A 22,569-nucleotide genomic window follows, 5' to 3' on the forward strand; every position below is an offset into this window, starting at 1 on the left:
TTCCCACAGGTTTGATAATTTGTCTATCATTACCTTACCTCACTGTAAAATTGAAAGATGGAGGTTATGCTACAAACCTCATCACTGATCCATCTTAGAAATGCACAGCAATGTACTGGAACATTAAATGAAAGTGCTGTTCTCGCCTGTGCTAGGGGGGCACGGTGATCGGCAGCGCGCGCTGCAAGTCGTTCCGCACGCGCGAGGGCCGCCTGCAGGCTGCCTGCAACCTGGTGCAGAGGGGCATCACCAACCTGTGCGTGATCGGCGGCGACGGCAGCCTGACCGGCGCCAACCTCTTCCGCGAGGAGTGGAGCGGGCTGCTGGAGGAGCTGGCACAGAAAGGTCGGTGTGCCCTCAGCCCCCTAGGCTTCCCCTCCGGTCTGCAGGGGAGTTATGAACCCTAACTGCAGGGGTGCAGACTCTATCCACAGGGTGCATCTAAAGTTTAAAAATCAAATACGTCATTCTAGGAAATCGCGTAGTTCTTCAAAAATAATATCTTTTGGTTTCTGTAGATCCGCTCATGTGTATCATAAAGATCCAGAACAGCCAAATAAGTCACTGGGCAGCAATCTGTGTGGCTTTTGTCCTCTATTGTGAGTAATTTTCAGGATCTGAGCTTCATACCTTTTGCTTGAAAAGCTCTATGCCCTCATATCCAATCTGAGGTGGTAATTCCTTTCCTACAACAAGTGACACATTTGTATGTTATTAAATTATGATGCTTTCCTTCCTGTGTGTCATTATTTAAGATCAGAACATTAAGAGGCTGTTGATAGAAGTACAGCCAGCCCAGTAGTTGCCTTTGATAGCATCCAGAAAAATGCACAGGGAAGAGTAAAGACTAAAATAATGCTGTGTTGATGCTATGTGTTACTCATAATGCATAAAAACTCTGATGGGTTCCATCCATTTCTGTCTTTGGAGCTTCTTGAACCAGATGCTGTTAGCAGTCCTTAATGAATTTCTCTTTCATGAATGTATACAGTCTACTTGAAGGCATACAGAATTTTGCTGAAAACACTGTGTAGCAAGGAGTTCTGCAGCTTCACTGAATAATGAAGTTTGTGAAGAATCTTCTTCTGTTTATTTTGATCCTGCTGGCTTCTAGATCATTTGATATCCATAGTTTCTGTGTTAGAGTAGACCATGAATGATCAATCCTGCTTCCTCTCTGCATGCCACTTGAGATTTTACAGCTGTCTTATTTTCCCTTCATCATCTCTTTTTCTAGATGGAAGAATCCTAGTTTGCTTAGTTGTTCCTTATATGTAAGTTCTATATCTTTGATCATCTTTGTTGCCCTTCTCTGAACCTTTTCCAGTTCTACCCTGTTTTGAGGTGGGGAGGACCACAACTGCACCCAGTATTCAAGATGAGGGCAAACCATGGATCTACACAGTAGTATAATGATGTTTGTTTTGTTCTCTACTCTTTTCTTAATATTTTCTAATATTTTGATTTTTTTTTTTACTGCTATTGAGCATTGAAGCTGATTTATTAATGAAAACAGCATTTTTATATTATGCTGGAAATAGTTTTATTTGTTTGTGATGTTAGGGTACATTTTTTTCATGTGTCTTAGTTTACATTTATCTGCAATGAATTCCATCTGATACTTTACTGCTCACTGTGTCTTGCTAGTCTTCATTTCTTCTCAAACACTCCATATGTTTAGATCCCAAATAATTCAGTTTGATCAATGAACTTTGGCACTTTGCTGCTCATTCCCTTTTCCAGGTTATTGCTGAGTGAACAGCGCAGATCCCTGTAGAGCTCCATTGATTTCCTTCCTAAGATACAAGAATTTGTGTTTACCACTGCCTCGTATTTTTTACCTCTGTTTCACATTATTTACTCTATGAAAAGCCTTCTGTCTTGTACAGTGACTGCTTAGTTTCCTCAAAATCCTTTGGCAAAAGACTTTGTCAATGGCTTTTTAGAAATCTAAGTAGAATATGTCAACCAGATATTAAGTCACATTTGGAACTCTAGAAGAGGTTTGTAATGCATGGTATACATTCATAGAAAACATTTTGATTCTTCTTCACAATGTTATATATATCTTCATGGACATTAGTTATATTTTTTCATTATGGTTTCTGCTGTTTTTCTGTAACGTAGACATTAAACACACTGATACATAGTACTTGAATCTCATATTAAAAATTTGGCATTATATTTACTACCATCCCATCCACAGATACTAAGGTAGTTTTAAGTGCTTAAGCATCTAAGGTGTTTCATCCTTGAGATCCTTTAGAGCTCTTGGATGATGCAGCATTGTCATTGCTGTCTTGGGAGACACTGCTAAGACGTAGAATAGGAGCTTTTCTGTTCTGTTTGCTTATTAATCATGAAATCAGAGCCTTTCAGTGTTGCAAAAGAGAAGTCTTCAAAAGTTGGATGCTGGTTTCTAACTGTTTACATACGCCCATAATCACATCCAGTTTGCATCCTTTTGCTTCTTCATTGCATTTTCTACACTGAAACTACAGTTTGAATGCTACTGTTTTAATTTGAAACCATCAATTTTAAGATTGGTTACAAACTTGATAATTATTTGACACTTTGAAATGGACTGAAAAGCTCTTATTTCCTTCCTTACTGTAAGGAGTTCTGTGCAGGATTCTTTTGTTTGGATGTTTGACTGGCTTTTGTTTGTAGTTTTGACTAACCTTGTTGCCTAAAATATCTAAACATAATTTAATGTTTGGATATGTTTAGTTTATAAAAGTAGAGCACCCAAGCAATACATCTAATGTTTTTTTTTTAGTAGTCTTACAGTTCTTTCTCTGAATACTTCTTTACAGGAAAGATTGATGCAGAGGCTGTTAAGAAATATGCTTACCTTAACATTGTGGGAATGGTTGGATCCATAGACAATGACTTCTGTGGCACTGATATGACCATAGGTACTGACTCAGCTCTGCACAGAATAATTGAAGTTGTGGATGCCATCATGACCACTGCTCAGAGGTAAATTGAGCATATTATAGAGACTGATAACAAATACACACATGCTTATGCTTTTGTTTAAGTTCATTTTAAATAGAGGTTAGGTAGGTGGGGAAATAAAATTTCTTTTTGGCCGCATGTTTCAAATGTCTTGGTTTCTTTTTTTCTTAATAAGTGCTTTTTCATCATTCCTGTTATGGCAGCACTTCAAGTATGCAATCACAGAGACTGCATCAGCCTTAGGGGCAGACTTGGTTTCAATGTTTTGAGTCTTTTTCAGCCATAGTCTGTTAGAGAAGATCCAGACACACCATGAATAATACAAAAATAGCATCTGTGTTATATAAGCTTTATTTCAGTAAGAATGAAGCAATTAATTTTTTTTAAATACAGCTATACCATTACAGTTCTTAACTTTGGGTCTGCATCATTTACATTTCCAGTAAAGGTTCATATCTTCTCTCATAGCATGTTTTGCAAGAAAGTAGTGAAAATGCATTGGAAGATACTTAATTTGAAATATATTATTTAATATGATAATGATTTTGTTTTTCTAATATTTTTCTGTTTTGCTAAGGAATTCTGAGTTCAGTAATCATAGTAAACACAAGCTGTTTCATGATACTAGGTTCAGTTAATTTGTTTTCTTATTTTGACAGCCATCAGAGGACATTTGTTCTGGAGGTTATGGGGCGACACTGTGGGTATGTATTGTCTTCAGCATTTTGTGTCTTGTACGGGTGCAATTATGAAAGAAATCTGAACCATAAAAGTCTAATAATTTGTTCTGTTTTTTAGCTATCTAGCTCTGGTTAGTGCCTTAGCCTGTGGTGCAGATTGGGTGTTTATTCCTGAATACCCACCAGAAGAAGGCTGGGAAGATTCAATGTGTGTTAAGCTTTCAGAGGTAATTTGTCAATGTGTTTGAGATTCCCTCATGTCTTTGTGCATGTTTATTTAAGCAGTGATGAAAAAATGTGATCAGGACTTTGAGCAAGTCTTTGGTTTTGGTGTCACATAAAGTTCTCTGTGATCTTGAACATTTCTTTTCTTGTACTCTGTGGTTGTTTTGAGAAGTGATATGACCTGCCCTGGGAATTGCATAAAGTTAAATCTGTATAAGCCATATGTGTACATTTCCTCAGCAATTTGGTGTTAGACATTTTACTTAATCAGTGAAAAGATGTGTATGAAAATAAAAGGCTGAGAACACGTCACATATGAGTGATCAAATACAAGGAATGTTTCCTCAAATCCTAGCAGCTTAATGTATAGCAAATGATTATAAAATTATGTTGTAAATTACTGTTGGGTTTTTTTTTAACTACAGGAATATGCTTTTATTTTTATTACAGAACCGTGCACGAAAGAAAAGGCTGAATATTATTATTGTAGCTGAAGGAGCTATTGATTGCCACAACAAACCTATAACATCAGAGAAGGTTAAGGATGTAAGTGTCAACATCCCTATGATACAAGATTTCTGTTCATAAGATGGGGCTTATTGTTAACAATAACATTTCTGTAGAGTAAATCTGTTCCCATTAAGTAGCTTATCACACAATTGTATTTTATCCTTGTGCTTTATCATCTAAAATTCCATAGTCAAATTAAAGGGCAATGTTTTCAGTGGCAATTAATTGGAACCTTTTCTCTTTGTAATGCAACACAGCAATTCAAAAGCATCTGCTTCATGTGTGCCTTAATTGATAGTTTGAAATCAGCTCAAACCTATATTTATAATCCTGTTTTACTTTGTATGTCTTGTAAAATTTTTAATATCGGTCTGTCTCACAGTGAACTAATACTGTGTGCTTTGGACAAAGTCTTGTCCAAATGGTTGCTTTGCTAAAAATTTCATTGGTGTTTAAGATTAAAAAAATTTTTAAGCTGCATTTTTATGCCTTTTTTGTTTTTTTAAAGGGCTCATTAAGAAATAAATTGGGAAATAGTCATTGGTGGAAAGGAGCTATGATACTCTGGCTTTACCTGGGATTTAACTGTCCTGTGACTATGAAGTTCTGTTTTCCATTAGCTGTCGGTTTTAGAGATACTTTTGACTTCATTCAGAATTGCAGTTTTGTGAAGTAGCATTTAGCATTAAGTGGTGTTAAATGTACATGATGCTAACATCTGTATAAATAATGGTAATGATAAACCCACTGTATTTTGAAATTCTTTGCAGCTCGTGGTTCAGCGGCTTGGTTTTGACACCCGGGTAACCATCCTGGGCCATGTGCAAAGAGGTGGAACCCCTTCAGCTTTTGACAGAATTCTTGTGAGTATTCCCAAATAACTGCTCATGCCACCACACAGGACAACTGCATTTTATTACTTATTTGGGGTGGGATGGTTCTCTACCTGATTAACTTGACAAATCCAACTGTTATCTCACACTGACTGTCTGAATAGCTCTAATTCAGAGTAGTGAAACACTTTGTGGGAAGGAATCCATGCTTAAGATCGAAGTGCAAAGCTTAATCATCCATACTTATGGATGTAAACAGCCCACAACTTTTTCACCTTACCAAGGAGTGATTTGTGGAGAAATCAGGACCATTTCTGTGGTTGGAGGCCTTGTGTGTTTCAGTGCTTGCTTGACCACTCAAAGGTTCTCTCCTTGCAGGCGAGTCGTATGGGTGTGGAAGCCGTGCTTGCCCTTTTAGAAGCTACTCCCGATACCCCTGCCTGTGTTGTGTCCCTGTCTGGAAACCAGGCTGTCCGTCTGCCTCTGATGGAGTGTGTGCAGATGGTGAGGCTCTGGCAAAAAGCCAGTTTATGTTATTTATTTACTACAACAGATTACTATGTACAATAATTGCCTGTCCTCATTAGGACATTGATGGAATGTGTTCAGCACTTTCCCGTGTTTGGGAATGAATAATGAAGTTCATATATGTTCTCTATGTGTTACTATTCACTATTCATTTGCAAACTATCAAGGAATAACAAATACATAACTTCTTAATGTTTTCTAAAATTTCATCTCAGATCTTCTGTTTTTATTGTTACAACAAATTCTTCAGATGCTTGCATCCATTTACATGTCATACACAAGTCACGTTTCTTCACTAAAACTGCACAGTTTAAACTGAAAGAAAAATGTTCACAATAGATACGTTGATTTCTTTGTCCCATTAAAGCTTTAGGTATTTGTTTCTACTTTCTTCTTCTCCTTCACCCTGTAATTTATTCTATGAGAGGTGGTAGCTCATAAATTGAGCAAATGTCAGTATTTCTTTTTTCACTGTGGAAATATATTAAAACATGGAATATACTAAATATTTGAAGTCCTGTATTTTTTAAACATACCGAGTAATCAACTTGTTTTTTCAAGACTCAAGAAGTCCAGAAAGCCATGGATGAGGGAAGATTCCTTGAGGCTGTGAGGCTTCGTGGAAGGTATGGCCAATAGCTTATATCAGTTTATTTGCTGTAGAAAGGAATAATTGTTTTGCTGTTATGCTGGCACATGACATTTTATTTTAAATATTTTACTAACTGTATGGTTTTATGGGTTTGAGAATGAGAGGAGACAGAAGAGTTGCTTAAATAGAATAACTGAAATTTTTACTTGCACCAAAACAAAGCAAGCTGTAATTCTCTGCTGTGTCAGACTGGGAGCTGTTCCTGGGCTAACTGGTAACAAAGCAAAAAGCTTCTGTGCTGTATGACCTGACTGGTAGCTGCCATAAGTTTGTTTATTCATGAATTTGAGGCCAGTCCTGTGAGCTTGTTTTTAAGTAGTTGGTAGTTTTCCAGCAGTAATGTTGGAGGAGGTATTCTTCAGTCCTGTCCGGAGAGTGATTTCTGTTTCAAGTCATCTGATAATAAAATGCTTTCTCCCCAGTCTAGATAACTAATTTATTACCTGCATAGTTGTTTTACATTTTGTGACTCTTATCTTAAAGAATTGAATATTTCTCATTGTTCTCTCATTTCCGGTTTTTGCCATGTTTTGCATGTGCATTAACAATGGTGTCAATATTTAATACCAGTTTTTTAATGTTTCTGAAAAATTCAAATGTTTCTTTAAAATAGCTATGAGTTTAAAATGTTACTATTTTATTTGCTTATCTTATTTGCTCCTTTGTTTAGGAGCTTTGAAAACAACCTTAACACGTACAAATTACTGTCGCACAAAAAGCCAGATGCTGAGCTTCCAAAGGTAAGGGGGTTTGTTAAAGTGCAATGCATGTCTGCTTTGGGATCCATTAATAACTCCCTTCAAACCTCTATTATAGCATAGGTTACAAATTAAATATTATGAAGATACTTGAAGCACACTAGTTTATTCTAATAATAGGTAACAGTTTTAAAGTGAAATACAGTTGTAACTAGAAAGTTGCTGAAGACAGTTTCCTTCTGTCTTGGATGTACAGTTGGTCCCAGTTGTTAAAATGTCTGGTCCTAATAGTTACTATTTTGCCCTCTGTTTCTTACCATGGAGAGAAGGAGGGGTGATAGTTTAAGATCATGATTAAGACTCTGAAAATATTTCAATAAAGGAGGGTTCTATATTAAAAGAATTCTAAGCCTTCCTTTTGAAGGGTAAAACCACTCAAGTGTAAGGGCAAATACAGGAATTCATGGAAAGCAGTACTGAGGACAGATCCATCACCTTCATGTGAAATAAGTCACTATGCATAATACAGTTTAAATTAAATAAATGGACATTTAGATTCTTTGTAGTTCCTAAGATTTGTATAAGAGGAAATTTGGATTTATTTAGGAAGCAGACACTAAATTTTGTGTGCAAACAAATCTTAGAAGGGATTTATTTTTGGTTTATTAGAAGTTTACTGAATAATTCTGTTTGATCATAGTTGGTGACTATGTCATCTCATCTTGTTAATTCCTCTTTTAACTGTGGTTTGTGACCATTTGTTACCTTATTTGCATAATGATGTTGCTGTTATACTTCCTAGAAGTCTTTTTCCCAAATAAATATTTGAGTAACGATGACTGGTGGTAGCTTCTCAATATGATAAAGGGGCAAAATTGCATTGATAATACAGTAAGGTCCTAAGACTGACCATAAAGAGATCAGGGAATTCAGGGTTTTTAGGTGGATATTTAACATTTTCTTTGGCAGATCAGGTGTTTGGGTGGTGGGTTTTGGTTTGTTTTTTTTTTTTTTTTTTTTTTTTTTTGTTTTTGGTTTTTTTTTTTGTTTTTTTTTTTTTTTTTTTGGTTTTTTTTTTTTTTTTTTAGTACAGCAATCCAAATCCAGGACTGTTAGCCCTGGGCTTTTGTATTTTTTTAGATACTTCTCTTATACCTTCTGTGATAAATGGCATTAGAAGGAAATGTAGGCCATGTGTAATTACTAACTACCCAGATTTGACCATACTAACAAAACCATGTGCCTTCAGTAAAAGAGGTTGAATAGGAATTAAAAAGTAGATGAAATGTGCATGTCACAGGAATTGAGGAGAGAGCTAAGCTGATCGGATCAGGAGAGCCAGCTGAATGCTCTGCTTCAGCAGTGCTTCTGCACACATTATATTTTGCTGTTTGTGTTTACATTGCATTTTTATACAATCCTTCAACTGTACAAGAACAAAAAAAAAACCACCAAAAAAAAGGCCCCTACATATACTCTGGTTTGTGTCTCTTTTATTGTGGTTTTTGGGGGGGGGCTGTTGTTGGTTTGGGTTTTTTTTGTTTGTTTGTTTGTTTGTTTTTGTTTGCTTGTTTTGGTTTTTAATCAGATGAGATTCTATGATAGTTACCTAACAACTGTTCTATTTTTTTTTTGTTTTGTTTATTTTTGTTCTCTTCTTACAGAATAAAGCTAAATACCTTCTACCTCTTCTGCAGGACCAAATTGTTATAATTGTCATTCAAAAATATTTTTAAAACTTCCATAATCAAAATGTTTGGTGTTGGGAAAGATGCTGAGTGCTTGTGTTCACTAATGTTTTGTCAGCTGCTTGAAAAACCTGGCCAATAGCTTTAATTTTAAAACTTGCCTGTTCCTCTCTGCATTGTACTGATGATATACACATAAATGCTGTGGTGCTAGAGTCTCTTTTCTTTTGCTTTTTTGTTGTCAATGTGTTTGCAAAAAAAATTCCTGCTTTAGTAACATGAAGCTGGTTGAATAAATAACAGTGGCCAGGTTGGATGGAGCTCTGAGCAGCCTGGTCTAGTGAATGGTGTCCCTGGCCATGTCAGGGGGTTGGAATGAGATGATCTTTATGATCCTTCCAACCCAAACTATTCTCTGATTCTATTTTATGTTTCTTGAACCTGGGCTAGAATATAAAAACCTGAATAATTTTACTTGTAAACCAAATGGAATTATGATAAAGTCTTATTTAAGAGCAAACATTCTTTTTTTTTTTTTTAATTGTTTTTCTCTTTGATATTCTGCAAGTGGGAAAATGTGTCTGCTCCTTGCAGTTAAGTTCAAATTTTCAACGTGTTTAGGGGCTTTGAAAATTTTTTTTCCTGCATTCCAGAATTTAGCAATTGCATATTATGTACAAATTAACTATAGTGTGGAAATCAAAGTCCTTACTAAATACAATTTTCTGTCTTGCAGAGTAATTTCAATGTGGCAGTTTTAAATGTGGGTGCCCCTGCAGCTGGAATGAACGCCGCCGTGAGGGCCGCAGTGAGAGTTGGCATGACTGAAGGTCACAAAATCTTTGCTGTCATTGATGGCTTTGAAGGCTTCGCTAGAGGGAAGGTCAGTGTCACGTGTGTGTTACCAAGTGCTAGGTACCCCATCCCACATGAACACAACCTTTGTTCCTGTTCTTGGAAGGTATGTTCTGCATAACTGCTCAGGGAACTGGCTCTCCAAGTGCTTTTATTTCATAAAGATCTCTAAACCTAGATTGTAAGTATTTCTCAGCTATTCAAGTCTGTAAATTAATTTATGCTGAGTGTTGCTAATCACATGCTGCAGAGCTACAAAATGAGTTCAGATGAATCCTGCCTTTGAGTTTTGGTCAATGTTGAGCATATTGAAGTTTTTTCAGAGTAGCAGAATAATCTCTGATTCTGAACAATGAGCTATTGCACATGTATTCCTTTGCTATAAGAAACTTTGTAATGGTGCTTACTGAGGGAGGAAGCTTTTCTTTCCTTAGGTAAGTTAGATTCTTCTATTCACCTGTTTTTAAATGTTATGCATTGGTTGGTGTACTGAAGAGAAACTGAATGCAAGATTGCTGATTTCTGTGCTTGGCTGGAGGCATAGATCCCAAAACTTACATCAAAGACCTAACTTAGATTTTTTTTGCTTCACATTCAGTAGGAGAGGATGTGAAAATAGGATTGAGATATGAAACACAGAGACAGGTTCATCTTGGTCTGGAAGAAGAAAGAACAAATGGAATGGAAAGGACTTGCAGCCTAATGCAAGGCAACAAAGCAGTTAGGGTATCCAGGGGTAACACCGAAAGGGATTATAGTAGTTCAGGACAAATAGAGTTAAACTCTTGATGCTGTTTTCTTCCTTGGCCTCATTTAGTTTTAGTGATGTCACTGCCCACAACTTCTTCCAACAGCTTTTCATGAAGTAGTACCTGTTGTTTGCTGCAGCTCAAGAGAATGAATTGAATAATCACTGAACAAAATCTCTGTTTTTACTTTTATTCAAAGATCAAGGAAATTTCCTGGGGAGATGTTGGAGGCTGGACTGGTCAAGGAGGATCAATTCTTGGTACAAAACGGTAACATCAATATTTTTGTCAATTGATATGATGAACTCTAGTGCTTTATATAGCCACTGTATGATTCCATGTTCTTTTCTTCCCATTGAGTGTTTTTAAGTCCTCAGTTTTTGTACATTGGGGTTTTTTGAGTTTGTCTTTTGTTCAAATCCTTGTGTTCCAACTTGGGTATCTTTATAGTGCTGAACCAGCTCTGAAGAGTGGGACCTCAACTTAAAAATTTCCAGGGGGTCCTTACACTTGAAAGAATTTGAAACCTGCAGTTTCCTTACACTTGACATAAGTCCTTATTGTTTGTCTGGAGGAGATACTTGTATGGATAAATATGTAAAAAAAACCAGTTGTGTTGCCTGCTGACTTTATGGTTTCAGCTTAGCAATGAATTCTTAGTGCTTCAGAGTATGTGAATTGTTTTTATTTTTCTTTTGGTTTAATGATTTTTAGTACTCTTCCTGCAAAATATTTGGAGAAGATTGCTGACCAGATGCGCACTAACAACATTAACGCCCTTATGGTTATTGGTGGATTTGAGGTACACTGAAATATCTAATTATGTCTAAGTAGACTAGAATTCCTAACAAAATTAATAGTTTGGTTTGATTTTTACCCAATCTTCATGTAAGATGCATTTGGTTCTATGTGTATTTGATACATGACATAGATAGTGTTTAGAATCCTAAGTGTTGTCTATCAGTGGTTCTCTGGGAAGCTGGCATTCAATACAGTGCCTAGAACTGCTAAAGAGATGTGCTAAATGAATAAATGAGGTGAGATAGTGTTATAGTTTTTTGTAATAAAATAAATTAATGACTTCTGCTGTGCAAGTTTCAGTCTGTACTGTATCAACACTTAAAACATCTTTGCAGAAGTTCTTGACTCTTAGTAGAAATTGCACTATGTTTCCTTATTTAAGCCACTCCTCTCACATAGTCCATGTCAAAATCTGTAATGGGTCTAGAGAAGTATTTTTTTTCCTGTATTTCATGTTTGCTTTGTTCTAAAAAAACAATTAATTTTGGAAATTTTGATTCAGGAAAGTGTTTTGCCCACTCCTTGCAGAGAAGAATGTGCTCATTGCTTTTTGATAAAGAATGTATCTTCCTTTTTTGTCCAAGCTGTTAGCTATTACCCTAATTCAGGAATATCAAGATTTTTAAATCAGGAGTAACAGTACCTGAAGATTGGGGAAGTAGTTTGTTTTGTTGAAAACCAACTTTCTGTGCCTAAATTGTTCATTTTCAAGAGAACATGTGCTCTGTTTATTGTTTTCAAATATATGTCTGTTTCTAATACTTTCTTTTTTGTCTATGTTAGATTTTAGTGGTTCCTTAGTGCTCTGACTTGCTGAAGTGTGCTGTGGTAGAAATGGCTCCCCCTGTGGCCCTTCTCATTTTGTCACTCCCAACTCTGCCCTTCATTTATTCATCCTAATTTTTCACCTGATGCCTGTGCCCAACAGGCTTACCTTGGACTTCTGGAATTGTCAGCAGCTCGGGAGAAATATGACGAATTCTGTGTTCCAATGGTTATGGTTCCTGCAACTGTATCCAACAATGTACCGGGTTCAGATTTCAGCATTGGTGCAGATACTGCTCTGAACACTATAACTGATGTAAGTCTGCTCTGGTGTGCATATACTAACAAAGCAGTTGTTTAAACTTACTTAATTGGCTACTACTGGATATTTTTGTAGACCAGAACTTCAGAAATGTGATCTGGGAAATTATAATTACTTGATATAGCCACAGTCATGGCACCACTGTAGAAAAGAGAAAGTCTAGGATCCCAAATGCTTCCATTTAGTTTCTGCTGAAACTACAACGACCTCTGAATTTTTTAAGTGCAAGATGGCATCTCTTGTTGTATAAGAAAGAAAGAAACCTAAATCTGAGACTTGGATGATCATTTGCAGTGTAGAGGGGGAAAAACCCCGTGTTCATAATATAGAGTTGTAGTATACCCAGCTGCAGCTCTGAGGAAAGTTGCTCTGTTGAGAAGGAGATTCTTAGTTATGTGACATCTTTACTCCTCTAAGACAATACATAAAATCCGTATTTCTCAGTACTAGGCATTACATTTATTCTCCTAATAGCAGATTTAATAAATAGAGTTGAGACATGTGAAGTAGTTTTTTAAAAAATCAAATCCATTAATACAACATAAAGTAAAAATTGAATGTTTAATCTCTTATGAGGAAAAAGCTTCTCTACTTTGAGTGTGATAGAGCAGTGGAGAAAGCTGCCCAGGGAGGTGCTGCAGTCTCCTGTGGAGATGTTCCAAACCCTCCTGGATTGTTCCTGTGTCACTTGCTCAGGTGTTCCTGCCTTGGCAGGGGGGTGGGCTGCATGACCTCCAGAGGTCCCTTCCAACCCCAGCCATTCCTCAGTTAATTTCAGTTGAACAGAAAGCTTAGTCAGTTGGACAAAAAGAGTTTCAAGTTGCTTTTGAAAACTAAATGACAGTTCTCTTATCACTTAAAGGTATTTGAAAATTTTAATCATGATAGCTTTTTCATGTCAAGGATTCTTCAGGTGCCACCAACTTTGAATGCACTACCATTTTTTTTCCCACCATTCTAGTATAAATAATTTTAACTTCATCAAAGGAAACCCTTCAGTTAGGAAATACCAGTTTCCTGAAGTATTGCCTTGAATAAGACTGTAAGCTAACTAAAATTCACTGAATTAATTGTTTATTGACAACTTGGGTTGTATATCAAACAACTTGATGTTGTTTCCAGTTCTGGTAAATAAAAATATCTGTCCAAAATGACTGATCATGAACTAAGGTGAGTAAAATGATTGTGCATAACATCTGCTTTCCCTCTTTTCTTATCTTCATAAACTTTGTTAACCATACTGACTTCTTTTTGTAGGTTATTTCATGCAAAGGAGATATGTAGTAGTCAGGCAGTCTGTGTTGTTTGCTTTTCTGTTTAGGTTTCTAGGTGTCATTTGCCTTCATTAGATATAAAGGTGTTTGTATTTTCAATGTGAGAGTTGAAAACTTTTCAAAAGCTTTTATTTTTTTTGCTAATGGCTTTCTTCTGGTTGTTTTGCACTTAATTTTGCCTAGATTTTTCTTTGGATTAAATATGAAAAGTAATGGCTTTGCAAGATTTATATTCAGTTGAGTAGAAAATTAAATTTGGGGGTTTTCTCTTTTTTTTTTTTTTGTTTGGTTTGGTTTGCTTTTTTTTTATTGGAGGGAGCAGACTTTTCAGACTTTTGCATTCGGAAGACATCATTTCAGTTTTTTGCTTTGATTGTTTGAATGTGATTCACAAAAACTCCCAGTGAAAAATGCATCCTTTCATTCTTCTGCCATGCTCAGATGAGGTGCAGTAGCAACTGTGACCCTGTTAAATGTGACCAGATAAGCCCAGTACCTGTCATACAATTGACTATCATAAACCAAAGTACGAGATGGACATGAATATCCATTTTATCAAGTTTATAGATAGGTTTTTTTTTCCTGTTACCACAGTTAGGTCAATAAATGCATCATAGTTTTCAGTGCTGTCAGAGCACCAAAAGTGCTCAGTTTTTCAGTGCTGTCTGAACACCAAAGTGGCATCACACTCAGTTTTTCTGTGGTATGGTTCTTACTTGTGTGCTCTTGCCTGCCTCTAGTCAGGTAAGTACAATTGTGCTGGTAATCAGGGATTGTTGCTCTGTGCCATCATTAGACACTTGGCAGTTGTTTTAACTTGTCAAGTGTAAATAGTATGCTGAAACATTGGCTGATAAAATGTGTTAAAATTCTGCATTTAAAAAGAAAAACAAAAAACATACTTAACAGATAAATAACTTCTGAATGAGAGATTAAGGAAGAGTGTGCTCCTCACAAAGGCATAAACATTGCTCAATAACTACTTTAGATTCTATAACAGATCATGGGGACCCTTCTGAAGTGTTCAATTTTTTCCATTTCTGTTTTAAAATCTTGGCTTCAAATTTGATTTATCTTTTGAATGGTGTTTTAAATTTATGATAAACTGTATTTTTCACTTCACTTTTCAGAATATTAGAAAAACTGCTAATGGCAGCATAAAGTACCTGGGAAAAGCTGGATGTTTCTACCTGAGGAGAATATGCTTAAGGCTGATCTTTATAGGCATAAAAAGTTACCCTTGTAGGATTACAGGATAAGAACATGAACTTCAAATTTTCTATTAAACGAAGCATCACTAAAATAACTACTATAATAAAAATATCTATATTTTCAAGTATGTTGCTAATTCAATGAAATAAATAGGATATTATTTTAGACGTAAGACCTCAGGAATGTGACAGCCATGAAATGAAAGGAAAGGTGTCAGCTAGATGAGAATAATGGAACCTGAAAGGGAGAGGCTAAAACTTTCCACTGTGTTTCTTTGACAATCATACCTTTCTTTTCACCAAGGGAAAAGGGGGTACAGATTGATGATTTGGTTTTGTGGGGAAAAAAACCACAAAACCTTTCCCTGAGGAACAAAGAAAGCTACAGTCAGATGCCTTAAGGTACACATTCCCCATGGAAAACAGACATTACTCTGAGCTAGAAAGCTGAAAATTAGCCAGGCCACTAGCTAACCTGTTAACTTTTCATCTCCTTCAGTCCTAGTAACAGCTGATGTGGAGTAAGGGCAGTAACTCCATTCCCTTCAGTGGGCATTTGTATTTAGATCATCTTAAAGTCAACAAACAGTAGTCTTTGCTTGACTGCAGAATTTTTATAAAGCATCCTTGGTTATGTTGGTTATGGCAACAATCTTTTTAGTAACACAAATCCAATAAAAGGGTAGGAAATTATTAAACCATTTTATTAACATAGTGCAATATCCCTCTATGGCCTTACTGTAGTAATGAAAAAAAATATTAGCATAGCAGTTGCTAAAACCATTGATCACTTATTTACTCTTTACAATTAAGTGACTATATATTAAAAGCATTTTAATGTTTTGCCACAGTGATGCAAAGATGTTGCATATAATCATCTAATGCTCGAGCTTGGTGAAGGTACAGTCATTGGATATGTTGCTGAATCACTTGCATCAAATAAAATGGCAATATTTAATGCAAGTACAACATATCATAACTGCATCTTAACATATCATAAATGCAGACTAACCAGTTATGTTAGTTATTGCTCTACTTCTCCCTTTGACTTGTTTTTCCAGAAGTCTTAATATAAAACCCTTTAGAGAAACTCATGTTCTGCAGATCTCCAGGAAGCTGTGTGGTTTTACCAAACTGCTGTTACTTTGTATGTCTTTATTCTTTTAATAGAAATAAAAGTTCAAAGCAGCCTGACTGAGCTGAACCAGGCAATTACTGGAATTTCCTAAGTGAAGTCACAGCCACTCAAAAAACCAAATCCCAAATAAACCCCTCCTATTTGTTGCTCCTGACTCTAGTTCTTCTGAGCTCTTTGGGTCTGAAAGTGCCATCTTTTAGACTGTGTTTCAACCTCAAACTGAAAGTATAGCATTGAGCCATTTCATTTACAAAACAGTGAGAAGAGAAATTTTTTAGAAAGTTGGTTTGAACTTATGCACCTACAGCCATAAATATCCTGTCTTCTCACTGAACAGGATCTGCTCTGTCTAGAACAAAAGCTCAGAAGGAGAACTCTCACAGGTAGGGGATTTACCCATAATTTTCTTCTAAGATTTTCCTTAAACCAGTCACTGTGCAGATATGCCTGGAGATACCTCAGTAGGTAGCTAATTTTGATCTGCAATAATTGGCTTCTCTGAACCCATTTGAGAAATCAAGAAAATGAGACTTCTGTGAACATCAGTTTCTGGGAGAAAGAGATGAAAACATCGTGTCCTACATAATCAGGCTTTCTGGTGGAGAGCCATTACACGGGCAGTTTGAAAAATTGCCACACTTCATGAGAGATGCTGATGAGTTTAGATTAGAAATAATTGGAATAATGTAATGTATGTTTACTTAAAACAGCTGCAAAATCTCAACATTTATTTTGACATCCACTAGGAGCACCTAATCCTTTTGACATGATAATATATTTTGTAGAGTTTGGAGTCATTCCAAGGACCTAAAACTGCTTTTCAAAGAATCCTCGAACTATACTTGCAAACTTTATTAACTCATCCATGTGCATACGTTCCTGGATTTTTCTAGGCCTACATCCAGTCTGTGTTCACAGAGGCAGATGTGTGATGTTGATAGAAACTTTGAAGGCATGGGTGAACTTTTTTTCCTTTCTCTTGGTGGAAATAGATGCGTGTCTTGACTTTCTAGGATAACATAGTTTTTTAAAAAAGTGTCTTTCTTTAAGCATTTTCTTCAAGTTGCAAGGGTTTTTTACTAGTTAACTTTCTAAGCTCCTTAGCATGTATCAAACTGTTCTTTAAGTTCTTTCTTGTGGAATGATTTCCAGTCTGCCTTTGTGCTATGCTTTCCTACCCAGCTGCTTCAAACCTCTCTGCACACTTCACCTTCAGTCTGTACTAACTTGTACTAATCCTCTGCATTTCTTCAAAGAGCATTGTGCCAATGCAACCCCAGTGCACTGTTGTGGTATGTACAGGATATTTCCACCCCCCCAAATAATCTCACCAATTGTATTTACTTGGGCCAATGGACAGCCACATTTACCATCACATGCCAGGAGTCATTAGCAGAGCAGCCCAAAGCCAAGGAATGTTTCACTCACACTTGTACCACTGCTTCAGGCCTTTGAAAGTTGTGTGCAGCTCTACGAGGCGCGTGCCAGCTTTGAGGAGTTTGCAGTTCCTATATGTGTTGTGCCTGCTACTATTAGCAACAATGTGCCAGGCACAGACTATAGCCTTGGTGCTGACACTGCCTTGAATGCTATTGTGGAGGTAAGACTGCATATCTTTTAAAAGTTAAGATGATAAAATGCATAAGATGAGGTTACTTAAAGACTTTGAAATGTCTGGTTTTCTTAAATAACTCAGTTACTTGTGTTTTTTAATAGTTAATACTTCAGATTTCCAAGACTGATTAAAGATTAATCTTAGAAAAAATATGTTAAATGCTTAATTTTTGGGTACTATCTTTAGTTCTTCAAGACTCCTGCATTAGTGCTTAAGGTATTTTTACTGGGAATCAAATTTTTTGCTTTCTTCAATTTAATTTTTATCTTAACTTAGGTAAAAGATTACTTTGGTAAAAGAAGAAAGCACATATTTTATAAATAAATGCCTCATTTGTTGGATGACCTATTGACTGAGGTCATAGCAGTAGAGCATTTTAAGTACATGATTAACACTAAACACATGAATAATCCCATAAACTCCATTAGGCTTAACTTACATTAAGTGCATATAAATGCATGGATAGTATAAGCAGTTAAGTGTGTCACTGATGTTCAGCTAAACAATTCAGGGTCAAAACAGTCAGTGTTCTAGTTTTAGTCTAACATAGTTTTTTCCTTGGATACAACTGCTTTATGAGCTCTTTGAGTCCTATTTACTCTGCTTAAGACACAGCAAAGGGAACTGAGCTGAGATGTAATGCAAACAAATGAGTAAATCTTACCAGCTTTGAGTTTTTATCAAACCCATCATTAGCAAGCCATATAACTAAGCATGAAGTAATTTGCCAAGGAAGTCAAATCAAGACTACAGGTCCAGGGGGTTAGGAAAAGCAGGTTTGTTTTCCTGCTTTATACAGTGTTCTTACACAGTGAGTGAAAAAGCTCAGTAGATAACTGGAACAGCTGTGGCAGCAAACAGGGTGGCCTGGCCTTTGGGAGCTGCAGTGCAGCATCCCTGGGCTGAGATGTCCTAAGGTGTCGTGTGGGCTCATCATGTAACAATGTTCATAGGCAGGACATGGGTACTTCACCACTCCTTCAGCTTTCCCCCCCCTTATCCTGACATTTATTCAAGTAGCTAAATCTTGTAATTGTGAATGATGCACCTTCAAAAGTGGTAACTTTGGAAACTCAATGGGGCAACAAATGATTGCATATAGTGCTGCTTCCTCTTAGGTAGTTTTTTGGGTACTAAGTTAATTACAGTTTGTATACATATCAGTGATGCTTTCTGTAAAACAAAATATGGTTGCATCATTTGAATTTTATTGTCATTAGGATGTTTAGTTAATGCTAATAGGAGAACACTTGATTTGGTGTTTCAAACATTAGGATTTCTCATTAAGCTGGGTCAGTTCATATGAAAGCTCAACTAGCAACAGAATTCCAAAATGAGTGCTCAGACCTTGTTTGTGATGTCTGAAACCTGCATCAAGCATTTGAGGTTTGGCTTTTCCAGCTTGTAGTGTAGTGTATGAATTAATAATTCATTTAAGTCTACCTGTGCCAATTTCATATTTGGGTATTTCTGTCACAGTAATTCTGAGAAAGCAAGAGTAGTGGAAAGTTTGTACTCCATCTCTTGTATGGTCAAGGACAGAAACCCCTCTAAGTAGATTTTAACTGATTAGTCCCATTGGCAATGACTGATTTACCTCCTTGCTTGGTACTTGGAGATTCTCAAAAGGCAGAAAATTCCTCTCTCCTGCCAGCAGATGGAAAATCTGTTTAGAAATCTTGGGATTTACAAATACTAGAAGTCTCTCAAAATGGTGGAAATCTTCACATGTGTCTTTATTGTCTAAAGACAAGATTGCTTTACAATGTAAGTGAAACACATAGTACCTATCCAGTTTCAGGCAGCTCTTTAAAAAATAAGTTAAATTTCTCCAATGCTAGAGTATTCTGCAAAAATTTTCATGAAAGAATGTCTGCAAGGAGAAAGTAAAGTGCTTGGTGACACTGTAAAACCCAAGAGACGAAAGAAAGTGTCATTTTGAAAGACTGACAGAAAGTCAACATAGACTTTTGTGACAGAGTTTGTTATGGAGATACTTCTCTGCTTGGGATAACAGAATATCCATATTCTGAATAAATTCATGTGAATGCTGCACTTTTGTGTGTGAACACATAATAGGCATATATGCAAATAAATAAATAAAATATGTATAAATTAAATTACATGTATCTTTTGCTAGCTTGACCTAAATACCTGCATATACTGGTCTTAGTCTTTAAATGCATTAAACTCTCTTATATTAGAAATTCTAGAGTTTTTATATTAAGTTTTCTCATATATCAGGTAATGATTTGTTCTGTGACGTGTTAGGTATGGTTTTAAGGGCCATATTGCTCATAATCTGAATTTCAGAAGTAGTATTTTCAGTTAGCTGAATGAAGTTCTGGTTTTAAAAAACCATGAACTAGAAATACCTCAAATATTACAGCATCTACAGTTACTCATTCAAAAAATCAGAAAGTTGGGGGATTTTTTAATGTTACCATAATTCAGGTTGCAAGATGACAACTTTCCAGGTACTTTCAATTTTTGTTAAACAGAACTGGTATTGGGACACTACATCAGTTTCACAAAATTCTTCGTGTCACAAAGTGTGGTATATGCTATTTATTTGTTTCTAAGACAAAGAAGAAAATAAGGCCTCTTTATTTCTCTGACTTGCTTTCTGAAAGGAAAATACATTTATCAACAACTTTAAAATAACTTCAAATGGTAGAAAAATTCATTCCAGGAGGTTAGTTTGTCAAATAGATTCTTGAGTATTACTAAAACCTAAAGGTGAATAGTAAACTATTTTCTGCATTTTCCTGAGTTACAATGTTTTCCTAAGATTCCTAGGTCTTGCCACACTGGAGATTGCCTCTGTCTTTGTTACTTTCCTCTTCTCTTAGGCAGCTCTAAGAAATAACTGGTTTCATGTAAGTAACAGATCTCCATGTAGAGAACATTCCTTATGCTGGGCACAGTAAGGTGCAAATGAAGATTCCAGTCTTGTTACAGTAACTATGTACCTGTTTGTATAAAACCAAAACCATTTTAAAACATGCACCAGTAGTGCTTGAATGAACTCTGTTAATCTGGAAATCATTACTGGAAAGTAAATGGGCAGTACATGCTCCGGACTTAAGAAGTTCAGTATAGATGGGAATGAAGTGAATTTCAATACTTCCAATACTAAGAAGAAGTAAGCTTAAGTAATGAATAGAGTTAAAGAAGAGAAGTTTATTCATCCCACAATTCCTTGAAAAGCTTCATTATATCTACTTGTATCTGTGTTAGAAAACGCAGATACACAACTGGTTAATGCCACTACAAACCAAAATGAACTCTTCTTTCAGTGTTTGCAGGAAGCAAGTATATGTTAAGAATTGCTAGTAGAAAAACATTTTATTTCTACCCTGGTGTTCAATGTATGATTTATAAGAAATCCTTTATTGTATAATTATTATAGTTATATGCGCTATGCCGTTTCCGAATTCTTTAAAGATTCATTCTTTACAAATGCTTTATTTTTAACTCTTTTGTTACCAGTAGGTGACACAAAGTTGCATGACATACAAAAGCGTAAGCAGTGAGGGGTTGTAGTGCATACTCAGGCTGTGGTGTCTCTGAGCAGACGTGTGACCGCATCAAGCAGTCGGCCAGCGGCACCAAGCGCCGCGTGTTCATCATCGAGACCATGGGCGGCTACTGCGGCTACCTGGCCAACATGGGGGCCCTGGCAGCAGGAGCTGATGCTGCTTACATCTTCGAGGAACAGTTTGATATCAGAGAGCTCCAGGTATTCAGCACCTTTTTTTGCTCATTCTTAAGTAGATCTAAAGCTGTTGTACATGTGTATTGTAATGTGTGTACTTGAAGTAGTTGGTTCATGAAAGAAAGAAACAGCTGAGGTGGGGCCTAAAATCTGGCTTGTCATGCCAGTTCCTATGCCATAACGTTATATAAAGGAGTGTGTGGAGGAATAGAATGTAAGAGAATAGTGCAGAAGGCAGTCTCACACCTGAGGAGTTGCAGCTGTACTAATCACCAAAGATTAGGAACAGCCCTGCACTTAATAGGCCACAGCTGTGTCCAATGAAAAGACAAGTGCTACAAAAGACTGGGTTAGCTGGTTGAAAAGGGAGCTGCAGTTTGTGAGTTGTGCTGTGAGGAGCTGCCCTGAGAAATCACCGAGAAGGTTTGGAACTTCTGCAATAAGATGATAACAATTGGTGACCCCAAGTGATTCTGACATGATCCTGTGGTGATTCAGGTAGAGAGAGCAGTAAGGAGGTGATCCTGTGGTGGTTTGGGAAAAAGGTCTTAAATATTAAGCAACGTGATCCCAACGTGATTCAGGAAGATGACTGCAGACCTAAGAGAAATAAGGTGAAAACAGGAGTGTAGACACAATCACTGTTGACACCCACGTTCACTAAAATGACAAAAGTAATTGTATTGGCTATTAAGCACTACTAGATTATTGGTTCATTTTTAGTCTTCTGATTGAAATTCAAATTAAATGAACAGACCTGGGTAGTTTTAAAATAAAGCCAAAACCAAGAGAACAGTATTTTCTTATTATGGTAGAGTTGTATTTAAAGGCTGTTCAGGACAAGAACTGACCAGTATGTCAGGTTTATTAGATACTGACTCTGTTACCACAGCTATTCAGAGCATGTCTGGAAGTGTTACTGAAATAAAGCCCTCAGGCTTTAAGGATTATGGATTATGGTGTACACAAGCTGATATGGAACTTGTCTCCTGTGAGGACTTTTCACTTCTGAGATGGTTAGTGCTAGTTGCAGTCATAGGCAAACACAAAGTTAAAAGGATAGAAATTTCCTGAGAAGCACAGAGATGTGAAATGAATCAGAATTTATCCCCATGCAGTTGTTGCCAGGACCAGAAGTAAGGGCAGGCTGTAAACTTCAGTGGCAATTTGTGTATTTTTATGTATATCAAGCTGGATGCTGTAGCAGTATAGAATATAAAAAACTCCTTTGATTTAATAAAATCTGATACTTCTGATATAGAGAAAGATGTTAATTTTAACCCAAGATGAATTGCCATACACAGCATGTTATCCTGCATCTCCAAAAATCTTGATCATTTCAATTT

General features: G+C 36.4%; 1 protein-coding gene across 3 annotated transcripts in view; it reads left to right on the forward strand.

The window, feature by feature from the left end:
* PFKP (phosphofructokinase, platelet) overlaps positions 1-22,569 on the forward strand; it is a 43,205-nt gene that overhangs the window by 17,291 nt on the left and 3,345 nt on the right. The window contains exons 4-18 of one of the 3 annotated variants that reach the window (XM_059487773.1): positions 156-345; positions 2,817-2,982; positions 3,621-3,665; positions 3,760-3,868; positions 4,317-4,412; positions 5,147-5,239; positions 5,588-5,713; positions 6,299-6,363; positions 7,060-7,129; positions 9,512-9,658; positions 10,579-10,649; positions 11,094-11,181; positions 12,109-12,261; positions 17,338-17,490; positions 21,083-21,247. In XM_059487773.1, coding sequence (XP_059343756.1) covers positions 156-345; positions 2,817-2,982; positions 3,621-3,665; positions 3,760-3,868; positions 4,317-4,412; positions 5,147-5,239; positions 5,588-5,713; positions 6,299-6,363; positions 7,060-7,129; positions 9,512-9,658; positions 10,579-10,649; positions 11,094-11,181; positions 12,109-12,261; positions 17,338-17,490; positions 21,083-21,247 — 1,737 coding nt within the window. The remainder of the gene's footprint in view (positions 1-155; positions 346-2,816; positions 2,983-3,620; positions 3,666-3,759; positions 3,869-4,316; positions 4,413-5,146; positions 5,240-5,587; positions 5,714-6,298; positions 6,364-7,059; positions 7,130-9,511; positions 9,659-10,578; positions 10,650-11,093; positions 11,182-12,108; positions 12,262-17,337; positions 17,491-21,082; positions 21,248-22,569) is intronic. The other 2 variants (XM_059487753.1, XM_059487763.1) reach the window with 2 other exon arrangements.

The sequence above is a fragment of the Ammospiza nelsoni genome, chromosome 1, assembly GCF_027579445.1.
Source record: "Ammospiza nelsoni isolate bAmmNel1 chromosome 1, bAmmNel1.pri, whole genome shotgun sequence".
NCBI classification, from domain to species: domain Eukaryota; kingdom Metazoa; phylum Chordata; class Aves; order Passeriformes; family Passerellidae; genus Ammospiza; species Ammospiza nelsoni.